The 19,385-nt window shown below is 40.7% G+C and overlaps 1 protein-coding gene across 2 annotated transcripts in view; it reads right to left on the reverse strand.

Annotated features, from left to right (window-relative positions):
• Positions 1-263: 263 nt before the first annotated feature.
• BDNF (brain derived neurotrophic factor) overlaps positions 264-19,385 on the reverse strand; it is a 149,095-nt gene continuing 129,973 nt past the window's right edge. For both annotated transcript variants that reach the window (XM_077460850.1, XM_077460851.1), the window contains exon 2: positions 264-9,018. In XM_077460850.1, the coding sequence (XP_077316976.1) occupies positions 8,254-9,018 (765 nt within the window). In that variant the 3' untranslated portion in view covers positions 264-8,253. The remainder of the gene's footprint in view (positions 9,019-19,385) is intronic.

A 19,385-nucleotide genomic window follows, 5' to 3' on the forward strand; every position in this document is an offset into this window, starting at 1 on the left:
CATTTATACATGTATGTGCATAGAATTTTCTAATCATTTATATTTCTCTAGAAATGTATTTATCTTTCAGTTTTTAATGGCTGAACTGCTATAGTGCAAATGTACCATGAATGCAATATTAGTAAATAAGCCTTGAGATATAAAATAAAAAGTTCTGATATATATATATTTTGGAAGCAGAAGAAAAAAAAACATGGTCCAAAACATAGTTTATATATTTTGAAAATATATTTAAAAACATTAAAAATTTCTATTTTTTGAACATATATTATATGTTATGTAGTACACTTAAATAGAGGTAATCCTATTTACAATATGGTTTCAAATGCTTTTCAGTTTAAATGCCATTCTCAATGTTTTCAATAACATAATTATATAAATATACTTAACATACAATAAATATTTGTTACACATTGTGAAAATATATACTTTTTTTTCTTTCAGAGAGAGAACAAGGCCACATACATAAAACTTACATATTCAAAGTGTCTCACTTTAACAAGGCGGTAGGCATGTGACATGCAAAATATACCTTTGCCACAAACAGACCACGGCAAAAAAAAAAAAAAAAAAAAAAATGAATGACAAGGAAGTCAGTCTTACAGCCTGGTTCAGCTATAACTGCCAAGCCACGCATCGGCAATATGTTTTCTGTGGCTTTAAATAGCTCTGCACAGCTTTCCAAACCGTTCTTGAATACATTGTTGACATTGAATCTAACTGCCTCATATTATCTATAACATTTGCATATTTGGGGGTTACTTTTTGCAGTGGATATATAGGCTATGGATAATGTCAGAGCAGGGATAATGTCATTACCTATAATCCTCGGGGAATGATGAACAGCACCCATTCAGGTTATGTTTGAAGGGGACTTTAAGAGTATGAATTAGTCATATACCTGGAGTATGTTAGGTTTGATTGAAGTTATATTCGGTCAAAGAAATAAAAAAAAACATAATTCAAAACTGAACCAATAAAAAAACATGTTGGTTTTGGTTCTGGACATCTAACATGGAGATCTAAAATTTTTCAGCATAAGTGTTCCAAGAAAATCTTTTACTAAGAGTTGTACTTTTGAGAGACTGTTGGACAATTTGTGCAAAATGTAAACTCAACTCCAATCAAAAATGTCTCAAAATGTTGGTGTTTGAGTGATACCCTTTATTGGCTAACTTAAGTTAGTAAAGATGAAAGCTTTTGGACTTAGATCCCTTTTTCATTCTTTATACAGGCTTCCACTGGCTTTATCCTTGAAGGAGGCATCTAAGTCATCTCAAAAGCTTGCAGCCTTATTAACTTAAAGCCATATTAAACACAAATGTTTTATATACTTCAGCTTACCAGTTGTTAGATGTGGTGGCTGCGTCAGTTTTCTTTCCCTTGGCTTACCCCCCCCCCCCCCTCTGTTTTCACCTGGTAATATAGGGAGGTGATAGAGGAGGGGGTAGTGTTGAATGTGTTAGCAGGTTTAGAACAACTAGCAAATTGAAGCCAAACTCCAGCTCACAAATTTGTAAGCAGATCTCTTTCCTTTTGGGATAAAGATTTTGCATGAATAAATAAAATCTGATAATTTTAATCACCTCTGTCACTGTTAAGTGGGTTGTCTCAGCCTTTTAAACTGATACATTCTGCTGGAGAGTTTGTGCTGTGCTGGAGTACCAAATGAAAATAGAAGAAACAAGCGTAAAAGGAAACGAATACAGCCATCACAGCTAAGAATCACATCTAAGAATTGGTAACCTGCAATATAATAAATTAATAAATGTTTGCTTTTGGGTTAAGCACTGCTTTAAGTTAGCCTACAAAGGGTATCATTGAAATTCCAAACGTTTTGAAAAATACAAGAAATAGAAAAAAAATTGCCAACAATTTCTTAATATTTCCTAATTGGTCATCTAGTCGATCTTAGAACTTGATGGCATTTTATCTTGGATACATTCCATGGGTCCACTTTGTTGCATCATTGCTAAGACGATCCACCAATTTCAAAAACAAAGTTAAGGAAGCAGAAAGAGTGTGCATATCAAACACATTTTTGGAGGGTTGTTTACGTGTTGTAGTTATTTTCTGTTGTATTTGTTTTGAAAGAAAAAATAATCTATGTTCCATGCCTTCTATCGTTCAGTTGTGTTATCAACTACAGCCAATTGTGCGATCAAGAAACTATAGCTTAGACCTGATTATCATCCTAGCCGCGAATCATTTTGGAAACTGGCTTGAAAGAGGTAACGTTTTTGATGTGCTTGAATTTAGTTCTAAAATCCTCCAAAAGCTACTGAATTCTGAACTTATCCATAGCATATATCAATATACAATTTTATATGTATCCACATATGTACATGTATATACATATTCATACATACAAATATTTACAGTCTGGGGGTGTATATATAAATATATATATATATTTACTAACATAAATATGTATATACAAACACGCATTGACATGACTGGGGAACTCCAAGTGTGCTTTGTTGTTGCCTTTTTTTTCGTCTAGTTTTTATTTTATTTTTTTTATTTTTTTTTTACTGCAGTCCCAGGATGCATAGCAAGATTCTTAAGTATCAGACATAGTCTAACCCCATTCTTTGGATGTGCTACCAGCAACTTTGGTGCCCCATTTAGAAAGTGGATTCTTATAAGGATACAGTTGAAGGCTTGATATATCCCTAAACTGCAATCTATCAGGATTATGTGCAAAGCATGCTAAATAAAGAAAAGACCTTGAGTTACTGTTATAGATCTTAAGCATTCAAATTGCTGTTAATTTGACATACTGTAATGCTCATGGGCATTTGTTTACACAGTTATTTTCCACATGCCATGGCAGGGCTAAATGATCCTAGGCCAGGACCGGCTCTTTAAGGCTTGTCTGTGGTCTCTACCTCCTCTCCAAATAATGGTGCAGATTTATATAAAGTAGAGAAAAGCTACGTTTCTGAGTTACCCAAAGCAACCAATGAGATTATCCCTATAATTTTTAACCAAAGTAGATAAAACAAAATAGTTTTATTTGGATTGGCGGCTGCAGTGGACAACTTAGAGATTTTTCCCCCTGATTTCTTATCAAAACTAACTTCTAGTCTCTAACTCCCTGTTCACACAGAGTTTAGCTTGTATGAAAATATATTTTATAAAGTTTCCAATAAGCTTTAAGTGGGTTTGTTGACTCCCCTAAAGCATCCTTCAGCTCCAGTTTGGGAAGTTAAAGCACATATTTTAATGGTTGTGACAACAGGCTGCTTGAAGACTGTAGTAGGCTTGAACACTTCCTGAAGCTTTTTGGAAGCTGCTTGCTGCTTGTTTAAAGTGACAGTTAGCTCTCCCATTTAGAACTACACTATATTACTAAAAGTATTGGGACACCTGCCTTTCCACGCACATAACATTTAATGGCATCCCAGTCTTAATCCATAGGGTTCAATATTGAATTGGCCCACCCTTTGCAGCTATAACAGTTTCAACTCTTCTTGGAAGGCCGTCCACAAGGTTTAGGAATGTGTCTATGGGATTGTTTGACCATTCTTCCAGAAGCGCTTTTGTGAGGATGGGCACTGATGTGGACATGAAGGCCTGGTTCGCAGTCTCTGCTCCAATTCATGCCAAAGGTGTTCTATCAGGCTGAGTTCAGGACTCAAGTTTTTCCACCCCAAACTCGCTCATCCATGTCTTTATAGACCTTATTTGTGCACTGGTGCTCAGTCATGTTGGAACAGGAAGGGGCCATCTCCAAACTGTTCCCACAAAGTTGGGGTCATGAAATTGTCCAAAGTGTCTTGATATGCTGACAACTTATTAGTTCCCTTCACTGGAACTAAGGAGCCAAGCCCAACCCCTGAAAAACAACCCCACACCATAATCCCCCCTCCACCAAATGATTTGGACCAGTGAACAATGCAAGGTCCATAAAGACATGGATGAGAGAGTTTGGGGTGGAGGAACTGGCTTGCACAGAGTCCTGACCTCAACCTGATAGAACACCTTTGGGATGAATCAGAGCGGAGATTGCAAGCCAAGCCTTCTCGCCCACATCAGTGCTTGACAAATGCACTTCTGGAAGAATGGTCAAACATTCCAATAGACACACTCCTAAACCTTGATGACAGCCTTCCCAGAAGAGTTGAAGCTGTTTATAGCTGCAAAGGGTCTCCCAATTCTTTTGGTAATATAGTGTATATTTAATTTTCTATCCTGGACCTGAAGGTTGTTTCAAAAGACTTCAACAAAGGTGCATCAAGCTCATCAATGTTTTGCAAATGTTTTCTTTACACAATGCTGTTATACAAGCTGAAGCCTGTGTGAACATGGCCTAAGCGCATTCTTCAGTAAAGAATGAATAAAAAAAAAAAGAATAATCCCAAAAACAGGTAACACTTAGCAATAATTTACCATCATGTGAATTTTATGTGGATGCTCTTAGTTACTGCACTTAAAGTGGAACTAAAAACTCCAAACTTTTACAGCCAAGGAAGGTGCAATCTTAGTCTTTATTTGACCTCCATTTGCCATGGCATTGCACATGTGATCAGTTATGACACCAGGCTTGATGGCTTGACAATTCAGCTCAAAGCACAAGCAACTTTGACAGTTATCATTCATGGCATGCCTTGAATGTAACAGTTTTGGAAAACCAATAAATTGGTTTTAGTTTTACCCTAAGAACTAGCTCTGCTCCTTGAGCTCTTTATTGAATAAGACCAATTAATTGAATTAAGCATTGCTATATATTTTGCGCAGTTTCTAAATTATTTGTCAAAAATGCTCTGCTCTCATATTAGAAATTATGTGGACATCTAAGGTTTCTTTGATAGATTCAAGTCTTTAGAAACTGTCAAACCCTATGGCTTTCAGCAGACATTATATCTGACAAAGCAAAATTGGGTAGAAAAGCCCATTACAGATCCACTTTTTTTTCCACATATGGACAAAGTCACTGGAATAGAAGTTAGTAAAAAAAAAGTAATTATACTATGAAGGGGTCCAGTAAATTAAAATTATATATGATATTACCCAGTGCAGTTATTTAAGGAGTCTGGTATGATTCTTTTGAAATATTCCAATGCCGGGTAAGTGACATGGTTTTCTCCGTGCTGCATATGAGTGCAATATTGCTATACTGCATGTAAACGGGAAGGTTGCTCCTGTAGGCAGGAGATGTACATGTAAACTGGAAGTATGGTCATGTAAACTGGAAGATAGTTCCTACAATCAGGAAGTAGACATGTAAACAGGAAGTTTGGTCATAGAAACAGGAAGTGTGCTTCTGTAAACAGGAAGTGGCCTTTATTAGTTGAAAGATATTCCCGTGAACAGGAAGTGTACAAATGGAAGTCTGCTCTTGTATGATACTTTTTTCTATCTAAAGAAGGAAATCTTATGTTCCACAAGTAAAGTAATTGATTCTAGTTAAATAAATGTAAAAAAAAAAGACATCTTAATGAAAATGCAGCATCTGTTAATACCATTCCTAAAGAGAAAATAAGAGTTTTCATACTGTCCTCATTGTTGTACACTGACTCAGATCATAATTTTGCTGAAGAGCTATGGCATTTGAGAGACTCTTCCCACCCAACACTTTTAGGAGTGTTGGATGCCTCCACCCTGGTCCATGCTGTGGTTTCATCTCTTGGCACCTATGTCACAACAGGACACAGTAGTGACATAGATACCAGAAGGAGAAACCACAACCCACAGTAGGGGGTGAGTCCGGAGTGTTTGGTGACCATAGATTTTTCAGAAAAGCAACAAACCAAGTCAGGCCCTGCCGAGTTTATAATTAAGAACAGTCTTCCATCACACTGAGCTTTTTAGGAATAAAAAATCCCTGTGACAGAGTCTCTTTAATGTCTCTTTCGGAAGACTGATGCAGCTGAAGATTAAAAGTTACTTGTACTTTTGCTGGTGTATGATTGAGAAACAGGCAGCATGTTATCTTGTAACATTTTCGTGTTGATCCAAGTTAATTCCTACCACTATGGCACACACATTAAAATAGAAATTTTTTACATCAAATTAAAAGCTGTGATTTGCCTATAATCTTTAGAGCTTGGGGAAGGTATATTTGGGCACACCTGAAACCTTTGTCCACTGAGATTTTACTGAGCAGATGCCAAGTAGTTAGCTATGTCTAATAATATTTTGGACATTGCTGATATCTGCTCAGTTGCCAATGTTAGAGGGCAGTAGACCAAATATAGTAAATTGAGGCCCAATCTTTTAACAATAGTATTGAATTAAGGTGTTTTTACTCTACTCAACGCCTTCCCCACTCAGTTCTGCTGTGATCTCTACCAACTGCATCATAATTGAACCGCAGAGTCATTGCAGATTAAAACTGCTCTTACAGCGTGTTTGTACTAGATTGTGTTACGTTTAAAGGGATTCACCTGAGACAACCTAAGCAGGAGCAGAATTGCTTGCTAGGCACTATGGGAGGAACAACCTGTTCATCTTACCAAATAGTGTGGTCTGAAGCAGGGTTTTCACTTTTTACCTGGAAGATCCGTTAAATGCTTGTTCTTCAGGGAACATGCCACGCAATTCTTTTTATGGTTATCCAAGATTTCTTTGTATTGTACGAGGAACAGCTTTCATTTAGGTAAGCTGTGCTTTTGGATTAAGATATTTATAAACTAAGACAATGAGTGCTTTTGCACCAGTACAGGTAGGCATAGTGCAAGAATTTGTCTGAAAAATTTGAAGACCCACTCTAGATTATTATAAAATCTTCTTAAACTTGTGCATCAGTGTTAGTTATCTTAATTTAAAAACAGCCTCAGTGTATGTATTTTTTGCGTACCAGATCCTTTAATTTTGTCAGCTAGGCAAACAAGAGGGAGCCATCTTTAGTGATGACAATATCCAGCCAATCTATTCTCTCATTAGTTACGTAAACTCAATGGCTGGCCCCTGTGCGATGTGGGGCAATGTAATATTTTACCTTATGATCTTAGAATTTGAAAAGGCCATCTGTTATCTAATATTTTCTAAGTGTTCTATTTGTTAATGCTTCTTGCTTACATTTTCTAGCTCTATGATGTGCGCATCTCATCATATTCATATTCATTGCCGCTTTCCATAGTAACCTGGTAACTACTAAGTGTCTGATTTGTTTGCTGATTAGCATTAAGAGGACAATGTTATGGGCCAGGGGTGCCTAGATCAACAACTCCTAGGCAGCATTTGTATTGCAAATGTCAACAGAACCCAGCAGTAGTCTAGAAATCCTTGTAGATATTCCCAGATCATACAATCTGCAACTTCCTTTGCTATAAGTCTTCTGAAATGTACCAGTCTCGCATGAAATACAGAATAGCATACACGGCTGTCATATAGCACACAAAAGCCTGCAAGAAAGAGAAAGCACCATGCCCTCATTCATATCTGAAAAATACAACTCCGTGTCCAATACAGGTCGAAAACGTTCAACATGAACATTGATATTTTTTTTTTTTTTTTTAATTGCCTTGACTTTTTTTTATTCTTTTTTTTGATCAGTAGTCTGATTCGAGTTTGCAAACACCTTCACAACATACAAAAATTAAATATTTGTCTGTTTTTTTTTTTTAGCTAGAACACGTATTCATGACAAGCTCTTTGCAACTTTTTTCAGGAATTAAAAAATAAAAAAAAACACAAAAAAATAAAAATTAAACAGTAGAGCTATAGCAACAGCACCTTAACATTGTTTAATTTCAACGCTATCAGAGAAGTTAAAAGCAGTAAACAGATATAATACCGACATGAATAAAGATACTGTCTAAAGTGTGAATGGAATGTTTTGGTTCTTTTTTTTTTTTTAATATATCTCTTTTGCCTGGATGAAGACAGAGTGTTATCAATTCACAACTGAAGCAGCATGCATGCTTGTCTAACTTTTTTTTTTAAAGTTTTCAACTCTTGGCAACACCAACAAACCACAATGTTATTGAGGAAGGTAATGCAGGCTTATCTCTTAACCTATGTACTGCTGGAGGGGGCTCAGGAAGCATTGCACAGCAATGCAGCCCGGGGCCCTGCCAGCAGAAAACAGGCAACTTTGTGCGCAGAGGTCATTATTTTCCTTTAGGTTATGGATATGTTCAATAAATAGATTTGTAGAACCACGGTACTGTATAAACTTCATTTATACATGCAGTCCATAAAATTATTATTTTTGTTTTTTTTTTACTGAATAATTTACCCTGTTATGTATATATACAAATAGATAATTTTTCTTCTCAATATAATCTATACAACATAAATTCACTATCTTCCTCTTTTAATGGTCAGTGTACATACACAAGAAGTGTCTATCCTTATAAAGCGCCAGCCGACTTTTTTTTTGCTATCCATGGTGAGCGCGCGCACGTAAGACTGGGTAGTTCGGCATTGCGAGTTCCAGTACCTCTTGTCGATGCCCCTGCAACCATCCTTCATGTAGCCCATTGGATTGCATTTGGTCTCATAGAAATATTGTTTCAGTTGACCCTTGGGTACTGGGACTTTTTCAAGAACAGTAACTGTTTGTCCTGTCATGTCCACTGCAGTTTTCTTGTCGGCTGCAGTCACCCATTCGCTAATACTGTCACACACGCTCAGCTCCCCACGTCGGGCTGGGTCTGAGTGACGGCGCACTCTCATGGACATGTTTGCAGCATCCAAGTAGTTTTTGTACTCCTCAAGAAGAAAAAGCAAAGGGGGCTCCAAAGGCACTTGAGTGCTCAACATAACTCGAGATGAATACATATCTGAGTCCTTGTTCTCTTCGCTCTGCCTTATGGTCTGTTCCTCCTCTAGGAGTTCCTCAATAACTTGCTCAAAGGTATCCGTCAAGGATGGAAGTCCTCCTCTTGACCCACTCATTGGCCCACCTATGTTTTCCAGAGTACCGTGGGTCCGAAGACCCGGATAGGCCAGGCCACTTTGTCCTCTGACACTGGCTTCTTTCATGGGGGCAGCTTTCATGCAACTGAAGTATGAAATAACCATAGTAAGGAAAAGGATGGTCATTACTCTTCTCACCTGATGGAACTGTAGAGAAAAAGACAGAAACATGAAAAAATTAGAAAACTTGTGGATTACATGTTACTCAAATGGCAAAAAAAAAAAAATGCTTTGCTGGATACAGTATAGTTGACATATGGGGTTGTTATGAAACATTGAAGTTATCTACCCAGAAGACATCATATTCTAAAAATGAACCTGTCAAGCAACATTAAGAAACAAATCAAAAAAGTTTAATATAGATTGCATTGTATTTAGTTACACAGCTTTCACAAGCTGTAAAATGTGGTCTTTCCTGTACCCACTGCCACAACCAAAGCTATTACAATGAACTGCATCTAATGCCCCATACACACTATCAGTTTTTCTGCTGAGTTTTTCCATCAGGTTTACCAAAACTATGTAGTACAAGGGCCTGCCTGATTGCATACAATTGGAAACTCCTAAGGTTTGACCTCATATTATATGGTTTTGGTAAATCTGAAGGAAAAACTCAGCAGAAAAACTGATAGTGTGTGTGGGGCTTTAGTCAATCAAGGGGTAGCTTTAACAGCACTACCAGCAAAGTATGGAGCTGAGCTTAAAGCCATTGTCCATTATAGGCTATTAAAAAGAACTTGCCATGGGAGGAATGCCTGAATAGTGATTGCAACCTTATTTCCAGATTTTATTTTCACCTCGTTTTTATTATTCTGGAAGAAATTCAGCTGGAACAAGTAGGTACCTTATACAATTGGTACTCCGGACTTTGCAACTGAGGTCCGCCGGACTTTCTAAACAAGCGGACCTGCCCACACACGACTGGACTTTTCTGGCGGGCTAGGTCCGGCGGACAATCCAGTGGACTATGGCGGGAGTCCGCCGGACTTTTGAAACGTGGCTCCAGGTAGCCGGAACTAGAGAAGGAAGTCAATGTCGCCGCCTCCATCGGCGAGATTGACACCTCGCTAGCCCCGTCACCTGGTATGGATTTAAAGGGGAACCCCCACGCCGAAAAAACGGTGTGGGGGTCCCCCAAAAGTCCATAGCAGACCCTTATCCGAGCACACAGCCCGGCCGGTCAGGAAAGGGGGCGGGGACGAATGAGCGCCCCCCCCCTTAGCCGTACCAGGCCGCGTGCCCTCAACATGGGGTCAAAACTTCTTTCTAAGTCCGCCGGACTTTTGGAAAAAAAAAGTCCGCCGGAGTACCATCCTTTTTGAGAAGCAATCAGATGAAGGCATTTTCAAGAGTAATTCTGTGATCCCTGCGAGAGATAATAAACACCTGAAAGTTTTACCCTTACACAGTACTTATGCTGCAAATTTATGAGAATAGGGCTAATATAAATTAAAGCTAAGCCAAAACATCGTTTTTGATAGAAAAGGGAATAGTTAAAAGCCCTTTCAGTTGTTTTTTTTGCCATCTAAGTCCCATTGGGGAGATTTCATATAGTTACATAGTTAGTAAGGTTGAATAAAAACACCAGTCCATTCAGTTCAACCTGAGGGAGTGTGGATGCGTGTCTACAATTATTCCTATCCCTGTACATTGTATCTCCTGTATCTATTATATATTATTTATTTAAGGCACCCATATAGCGCTGTCAATTTTTGCAGTGTACATTGCACACTTGCATTGGTCCTTACCCTTAAGGAGCCCACAATCCAAGGTCTCCAACTCCCATTCATATACTAGGGCCAATTTTTGGACAGAGGCCAATTGGCCTGCCGGGGTGTCTTTGGGGTGTGGGGGGAGGCCGGGGTGCCTGGGGGAGACCCACACGGGCACACAGAGAAAATGCAAACTCCAAGTAGGTGGTTTTGTGGCTGGGATTTGAACCAGCGACCCTTTTTGTTGCTGGGCGAGGGTGCTGCCCACAACACCACTGTGCCCCCCCTTTCCTTTCATTTCCTTGAACAAATGTCCCCATTGGAGGATTTTCCCTCTATTCCTGCTCTGGGGACAACTGGAACTTTGGAACTTTTCTCTAACCTTCATTCCCAGAGACAATACTTACTAGGACAAACAGACAATGTAAATCATCCTAAAGGGTACCCAGACAGCCAAAAAAGAAACCTGATGGGAGTTCCAACTCCTCAGTCCCCCTATCCAAGACTGAAAAAAGTTTTTACTTGAATGGCCTAGAAGGAAGCCTATTGAGCTACCCAGTGCTTTATGGATGTTCTGTTATATAAAAATCTAGATCGATTCACTTATCTCTATTGTCCCCACCAACTATTGACATTTCCAATGTATGCTTTTATCCTACAGCTATAGTACAAATAATGGTACCACCATGACACATAGATGCAAGATTACAAAAAAGCTATTATTCTTTTCTAGCAGAAAAAAAAAGATTTAGGAGGAAAGCATTAGAGGAGACACATACATCGGTTTCATGACATCTTCTATTAACTTAGCTGCAGCAAATCCCCGTTCCATTATCTTCTGTTTACTTAGTAACCTTCTACAAGATGAAACATTGCATTTATTGAGAGAAACCTCCTGTCCCTATAATTATTATATCCCAAGATCAGCTCCATTACAGAAGATCTCATCCCACCCATCGGATAGAGAGTGAATCCGGTACAAATATTTACCTTTGGATTTATAACCAGGAAGAGATAACCTAAGAGCTTTCTGGAGCAAATGCTACATGTCAGGAGCAGTATAGAGATTCAATTTTTAATGAGCTCTTGATTCTGTGAAAAGCTTTGTAAGGGCATTATGGGAAATGTTACCAGGCAACTGCAACCAAGCTATAGTAACACATTATTCCAAAACGGACTTTTATAAACGTTGTTGTAGTGGAATGTGAGAATCCACAACACTTTTTTCTATTGTTGGCAAAAAAAATAAAAAATACAAAAACACCATCATGAAAAATATGTACGGACATACAAAAAGGTAGATTCTAATAAAATGTAGGATGATTATAATAAAGAATTGGTAAGCTTAAAGTGATTACAAACCCTTACATATGCCCAGTGAAGTGGCTAGCCTTAGGTGATACTCAGATTAAACCAATCCTTCCTACACAGGTTGTACCTGTTTATCTGCTGTCCTCTTTTTTTCTACAGCTGTTCAAAGTGCATATTTTTTACAGCTTGTCTATGCTTTCCAAAAGCAGGGGGTGGGGAGCTGAATTTACACTCTGCAGAGCTCAGTGAGAAGAGCTCTGAGAGCTGATTGGAGAGAAGAGACGCACCCCCTTCACACAGGAACAGAGCTGAGGCAATCACAGGCTGTGGGCAGGAGCTCCCTCCCCTCTCACTTCTTTTTTTACTTAGTGTTAGACTTGACTCATGCAAACAGCAGAGGAATGCAGCAACAGACAGAAATGACACTTAGTGCTTTGGATTGTACAGGTACACACTATAGAAGGCTGGTGTCAGGGTATGCATGATCGTGCGTGAAGATGTGCACATGCTCATAATAATTTTCGAGTGACAACTAGATATCCCCTAACTCGCGTGCGTGCTTATAGTAATTCTTGAGTGACAACTAGACATGCCCATGCACGTGTGCATTAGCGTGAGCGTGCGTGAATACTTAGCAATCCTCTGGACTCTGGAGCCATTTTACATAGGCACATGAGTGCTGAGTGGGCATTGGCTTCTACCACCTGTGACCTGATCCTGGGTCTGTTCCTGTGTGTATCCAGCCTGCTTGACACTGCTCATTCCCGATACCTTGCTGCTGACCCAGCTTGTGACCTGACTCTGTCTTTTGCCTACTGTTCCAGTGTCTTCTCTGCTCGCTTGATACGACCCTGGTCTGGCCCTGAATCTGCGCTGGATCTGATGCCATACATCTGCTGCTTGCCCGCTACCGCCTTCTGCCTGCCTGACCACCCGAGATCCTGCATCCGCCTGCTTGCCAGCTTACTTGCTGCCTGCTGTTCTGCATCTGCTGCCATGTATCTGTATTTGCCAGTACACCGGTCTGCCTGCTGCAAGTGTCTTCCGTCCAGGATCTCCAACCAGGCACCCGTACCACTCTGTGCCCTGCTATATCCTGCCACCATCTTCAGGGAAAACAGGACAGGAGGTGTAAGAGAAAGCCTCCCTGTCAGCTTGGCCTCAACCAGGTACATGACAGATATGATTTCTTCATATCTTCAACCACTTTAAAAATTAACTCCACTTCTCTGCAAAAGATATAGAATACACAATTGCTGCACAATCTGCATTGTTATTTAATGTTGTTAAAAATTATATTTCCTTTTCAATTTGCAGCACTGTCATTTTCTGTAAAATGCAATGCAATAGGAGACTGAAGGCATTCACTGATTTTTTCCAAAAGTCTGCACTAAGATACAAGTAAAATTTTGGCCACCCCCCTGCAATGCTGCAACTTTTCTCATCATAACAATGAGAGCGCACAAGGTGATGATAATGAACCAGTCCCTCCTATTCAGAAACAGCATGCAAAGGACATGGTGAAACAAACAGCTATTTCTTCAGAACAGAAAAATGTAGGCATCTTCTAATGTACATTGATCACCCAGAAGGAGTAGCGTTACCAGGGCTTTATTCAGCAGGAACGCAGTTCCGGCATCTCCAGGACTGAATGTATGTAATGGCGATGGGTGCTGGGATGTGCTGTAGTGTTTGTTGATGCTGGCTCGTGGGGGATCTATTGTCACTGGAGGGGATCTATTTTTGAAGGTGGGGGGTCTGTTGTTGCTAGCAGGGGATCTATTGTTTCTGGGGGTTGAGTCCCTGTTGCTGGAGGGTCAGTTGTTGTTGGGAAGGATCTACTGTCGAGGAGGGATCTGTTACTGGGAAGGTCTGTTGTTGCTGGCAGGGGATCTATTGTTGCTGGGGTGGGTCTTATGTTGCTGGGGGGGTCAGTTGTTGCTCGGATGGGTCTACTATTGAGGGAGAGGTCTATTGTTGGAAGATCTGTTGTTGCAGCCGGAGTCTTAGGTTGCTGAGGGAGGGGGTGGCATTTTCTTGTAGGTGGTCCATTATTGCTGGTGGTCTATCGATGCTGGCTGTGAGGAGATATGTTGTTGCTGCAGGGGGGTCTATTGTTGCTGAGGGAGGGGGTGGTATTTTCTTGTAGGTGGTCCATTATTGCTGGGGGATCTATCCATGCTGGCTGTGAGGAGATCTGTTGCTGCTGCAGGGGTTCTATTGTTGCTGGGGAGGAGGGTATTTTGTTGTGGGTGTTCCTGTGTTGCTGTCTGCAGGGGATCCATTTTACGGCTTTTATTGTTATCATTAACAAGTTCTATACAAATTAGTACCACAAATGTTACTGTATTCTCTGAATACAGGGGTGGAACCAAAGAACGGTGGGGTGGATTTGGGAGGTGGGTAGGGGGTAGAACAAAAGAACGGTGCTCAGAGGTGGGTAGGGGGTGGAACCAAGGAACAGTGCTTGGAGGTGGATAGGGGGTGGAACCAATGAACAGTGCTTGGAGGTGGGTAGGGGGTAGAACCAAGGAACAGTGCTTGGAGGTGGGTAGGGGGTGGAACCAAGGAACAGTGCTTGGAGGTGGGTACAGGGTGGAACCAAGGAACAGTGCTTGGAGGTGGGTACAGGGTGGAACCAAGGAACAGTGCTTGGAGGTGGGTACAGGGTGGAACCAAGGAACAGTGCTCGGAGGTGGGTAGGGGTGGAACCAAGGAACGGTGCTCGGAGGTGGGTAGGGGCAGAGACAAGGGGTGACTTGGAAAGGGGGCGTTCCTGCACCTTTTCTCTAAGAAAAAAAGCCCTGGGAGTTCCACTTTAAAGTCGAGCTGTAGGCAGAAAAAATAAAATAAAAAATATAATAATAAATGCAGTTATGTATTCATTAAAAGCAATCAAAATGTATTTTAAATGCAACTAATATAAATACTGAATTTGATTTGATTGCAGCCTCTTGTAATTCTCTATATAGCGACATTCACACAAGATCAATTTGTTCGATCTTCTCCAGTCACGATCCAATGAGTGTTGAGCTTAGTGGCTCAATTATACAAACAGTATTCCAGGAATGATCCCAGTAATCAGGCAGCCACCAAGCAAAAGTGCAAAACAAGTAATGTTTGATATTCCTGCATACAGACATAACATCAGGCGTACCTTATACATACACAATGGTCCTCTGTACATGCCAAGATGGCAGAGAGATGGCAGAGAGAAGAGAGCTGTGCTGTACAGACGTACAGAGGAAGGGGTTATTCCCAACACAAAGCCTACAGCAAGCCCACATTTGACAGTTAAAGCTGAAGCTATCTGAATAGATAGAAAAATACATTAATGCAGCTCTGCATTCATTGAACCATCAAAAAATGTCCCAGGGCTTGACCTGGTGTCAGCCTGTTGCAGCAGGGCTCATTCTGGGAGAGGGAAAACAGCACAATGAACCAGTTAGTTATGCTGCATTGCTTATGTGCTAACAAGAAACATGCTGATCGAAGGAGTAATCAGAGTCCCAGAGAGATGAGCTCATCATTCTGCTTCTCCTTTTGCTGGCCATTGGCTGCGAACTCTGATAAGATTCCGATTGGCTGCTGGTTTTTCAGCATTCTTATTCGACAGAAGCTGGATATTAGGCTGGCTTCTGTCTGACAGGCTGTGGTACACACTGGCCGACTGTTGGCTGGTTTCTGTTGAACCAGCCGTTACCAACCATTGCGGCCAATATTCGACCCATGTGTGCCAGCCTATAGGCAAAAGAATTGGATAGTGCTGTCAGTGTAACACTGCTTGTTCACATTATCATCAAATGAGCACAATGCCAGTGGGCAGGTGACCTAAAAGAAAAATCTCTGGCAGCCATTTTTCCCAGAGTCGACATCATTAGAGGTGTTAGTATCTTTTATAAAATCTTGGGGAGGAGAAAGGGACATTGAACTGTACACATGAAGGACACTTGCAGCTATAATGGTTAGGTAGGACATATATGAGATTAAACTGCATCCCATGGGGGCACTTGTGTGTGCTCGCTCCCGAGCACCGCTGCTGTATCCATTGACACAGACAGCAGGACTCTGCCCCAATCTGCTCTTTTGTCACTGGCTTTGATTGACAGCACTGGAGGCTGAAGGCTCCTGGTGCCCCAGCAAAGCCAGCGAGACCCAGAAGTGAGGAAACAGAAAATATACAGATATGCACAGCACTGGATTGAATGGGGGCTCGAGGGGGGGATGCTGATGCCTAAAAAATTTTTACGATAATGCAAGGAATGCATTAAGTTAACCACTAGAGGACCAGCCACCGCAGTTATACTGTGGCAGGTTGGTTCCCCTGGGCAAATCGCCGTAGCTGTATGTCCGCCGGCCACCGCGTAATCGTTCCTGAGAGAGGCAGAACAGAGATCTGTCAATGTAGACAGACAGATCTCAGATCTGTCAGGGAGAGAGGCGATCTCCCGTTCATATTAAGTATGAACAGCGATTGGTCTCCTCCTCCAGGTAGTCCCATCCCCCCACAGAATCACTCCCTAGGACACACATTTAACTCCTTGATCGCCCCCTAGTGTTAACTCCTTCCCTGCCAATGACGTTTATACAGTAATCAGTGGCTATTTTTAGCTCTGATCACTCTTTTAGCTCTGAACCCAACATTTTGAGATAGGAATGAGGGACACCTACTACCAAACGTAAAGTATGTAGGCATAGGACACGCCCCCTGCCACAATCCCTTAAAGGAGAATTAACCAAAAAAAAGGTTAATCAAATCCACAAGGACTTTTTTTTTACCACTACTATTCCTTTATATTGGCTTTTAAAATTTCCAAATGCAGCGATTTAGAATTTGGTTTAGCACTGGGAAACACTTTTTGATATCTAGAAAGTGCATTTTATATACAACTATATAGATCAGACCAAAATAAGGGACAGACGAGGGGGAAAGAGGGACAGAGGGACATTGCTCCAAATCAGGGACAGTCCCTTGAAATCAGGGACAGTTGGGAGCTATGCTTTTACACATCTGAACAGACAACTGATTGTGGACAGAAGATACCATGACCTGACCCTGAATCAGGAGTCAGATCTCTAGCTTATCCCTCTGTGGGTGTATTGAGCGTGTAGCAACGGTTGACACTCCGAAGAACAATGCCTTCATTTTACATGTGTAATAGCCTGTAGGCCGGCATTAATAGGATAGTGCTTCACCCCTTCTTTGTTACAGAACTGTTTTTTGTATAGATGCGTGATACTAAGCTGTGATGAGGATTCATGATTCACAAATCACAAGGGAAAATCTAGACAAAAGTATCAAGAGAAGTTCTTACAACAAAACTCCTTGTATGCAGTGTCTGCTGAATGGCATTTTTCTCAGAGTCTTGCACTTGTTTAGAATGACTGAATCGGTGAGTCACTGATGTAACGTTGGTGAGATGGAGATATTTTTAACTTTCAAAATATTAAAAGCATGCATGGAACGCCTTACACCTCCAAAGCTCTCAGGGACATAGAGAAACAGACACAGATTTAGAATTATGCAAACTGTCTACAGCAGACACAGGAAGGGACGGAAAAAAAAAAAATCTCACTAACTAGGGAAGTCTAAATAAATTGGCAATCTAGGCCAGGATTGCCAATCGCCACTAAATTTACTGACATTTTGTAAAAATGTGTGATTTTTTTTACAACTGCCAGTAAATATCAGGGGTTGACTTTTTAAGTGTAAATCAAACAAATTACTTTGTATTGTCAGTGTTTACATATCATGTTTATATTGTTCAAATATCCACTGTGTTAGTTTTTCAATAGGAGTTCTGTAATTTCTCAGGTTGCCACTAAAAAATGTGCTCCGCCAGTAAATTTTCCATATTTTGTCAGTAGAAAATGCTGCAGGAAGTTGGCAACCCTGCTCTAAGCAAACCTGAAATTTGGGGCTAACCTACATTATCGTTATAATGCCTTATACCCCGTACACACGACCGGACTTTCCGGCAGACTAGGTCTGAAGGGATTAGTCCGTCGGACAATCCGATCATGTGTGGGCTAGTCCAATCATTTTTCGAAAAAAAAAAAATCAAACGGACCTAGAAATAGACAAATAAGATTCTGACCAAATCCTTTTGGGTGGAGCACCCCATTCCCTCAGTAAGTACCTCTCATTAGTGACCACCTGTGTCATGGTGGAGAACTCATGTTCTTCCATGGTTCTAAGAAGCAGGATCTCCCAATCTATGGATAGTGTAGGACCCACTAATCATGGGGTACTTTGTCGCAGTAAGTGGGCTTAAGCACCATATAGCAATATGGTGTGACCAAATCCCCATATTTTTTGATAATGTTTTTTGAAAATGTCTAGGTGTTTTTAAACATCCTTGCTGGAGGTAAAAGTTAGTTTTGCATGTGTGCGCTGTAATATTTTTGGACCTAGAAATAGAATATGTTTCAAATCTATCTGACGGACTCAATTCCGATGGACTAAAATCAGGAAAACTGTTCATCTGTGTGCTGGTCCGACGGACCAAATATGACGCAAAGGAAGCTATTGGCTACTGGCTATTGAACTTTCTTGTTTAGTCCTACATCATCACGTTCAAAACTAACGGACTTTCAAATCGATTTAGTCCATTCATGTGTGGCCAAGTCCGTTCATTCGGAAAGTCCGTCGGAATTTAGCCAAAGTCCGTCGGGAAGACCGCCAGACCTAGTCTGCCGGAAAGTCCAGTTGCGTGTGTAACTCTCCCTCTTTTGGAACCAAATCACTTTGCACCTCTGGTCTGATGTATGGACAACTATTATTTAAATATCAAAAGTGGTGTAAAACACTAAACCCTTATACATTCTCTATATTAATGTATTCAGTAAAAAAAATGTTGCGGATTACATTTTTCAGAATCTATGTCAGAGGTGCACAAATGAATATGGAATTCAGGAACCAGTCTATCTAATCCAGAAGCCAACAGAATTTTCTTCCAGCTACATTACCAACTAGAGAAAATTTCAAAAATTTGTCACCAGATGTAATATTTAGGGAGCATTGGCTACCTGGCTCCTGGTATTTGTCCAGCCCTGGTCTATCACTTTAGAGGGTAGAGTGTACTTTCTAATACAAAGACCCTCAGGATCCAAAAATAGTCTTCACTTAGTATATGGTCATTCAAAATGGCGGTTGAATTTTACACATCATTCATTGTGGGCTCTTAAACCAACCGAGAAAACAAGGCAGGTGGACACATAAGAAAATGCCTCAACCAGTTTAAAGGATTCTAAAGGATCATTAAAAAAAAAAAAAATAATGAACATGTTGTACTTACCTGCTCTGTGCAGTAGTTTTGCACAGAGCAACCCTGATCCATTTCTTGACTCCCACGCTGGCGCTCCTGGCTCCTCCCTCTTGACCAGTGCCCCCAATAGCAAGCCGCTTGCTCTGGGGGCACTGGTGTGTGCTCGCTTCTGAGCCCTGCTCTATGCATCCAAAAGACACATAGAGCCATGGCTTGTCCCCGC

This window comes from Lithobates pipiens, unplaced genomic scaffold (genome assembly GCF_037356315.1).
Source record: "Lithobates pipiens isolate NorthernLeopardFrog02 unplaced genomic scaffold, aLitPip1_a1.2 Scaffold_10, whole genome shotgun sequence".
Taxonomy (NCBI): domain Eukaryota; kingdom Metazoa; phylum Chordata; class Amphibia; order Anura; family Ranidae; genus Lithobates; species Lithobates pipiens.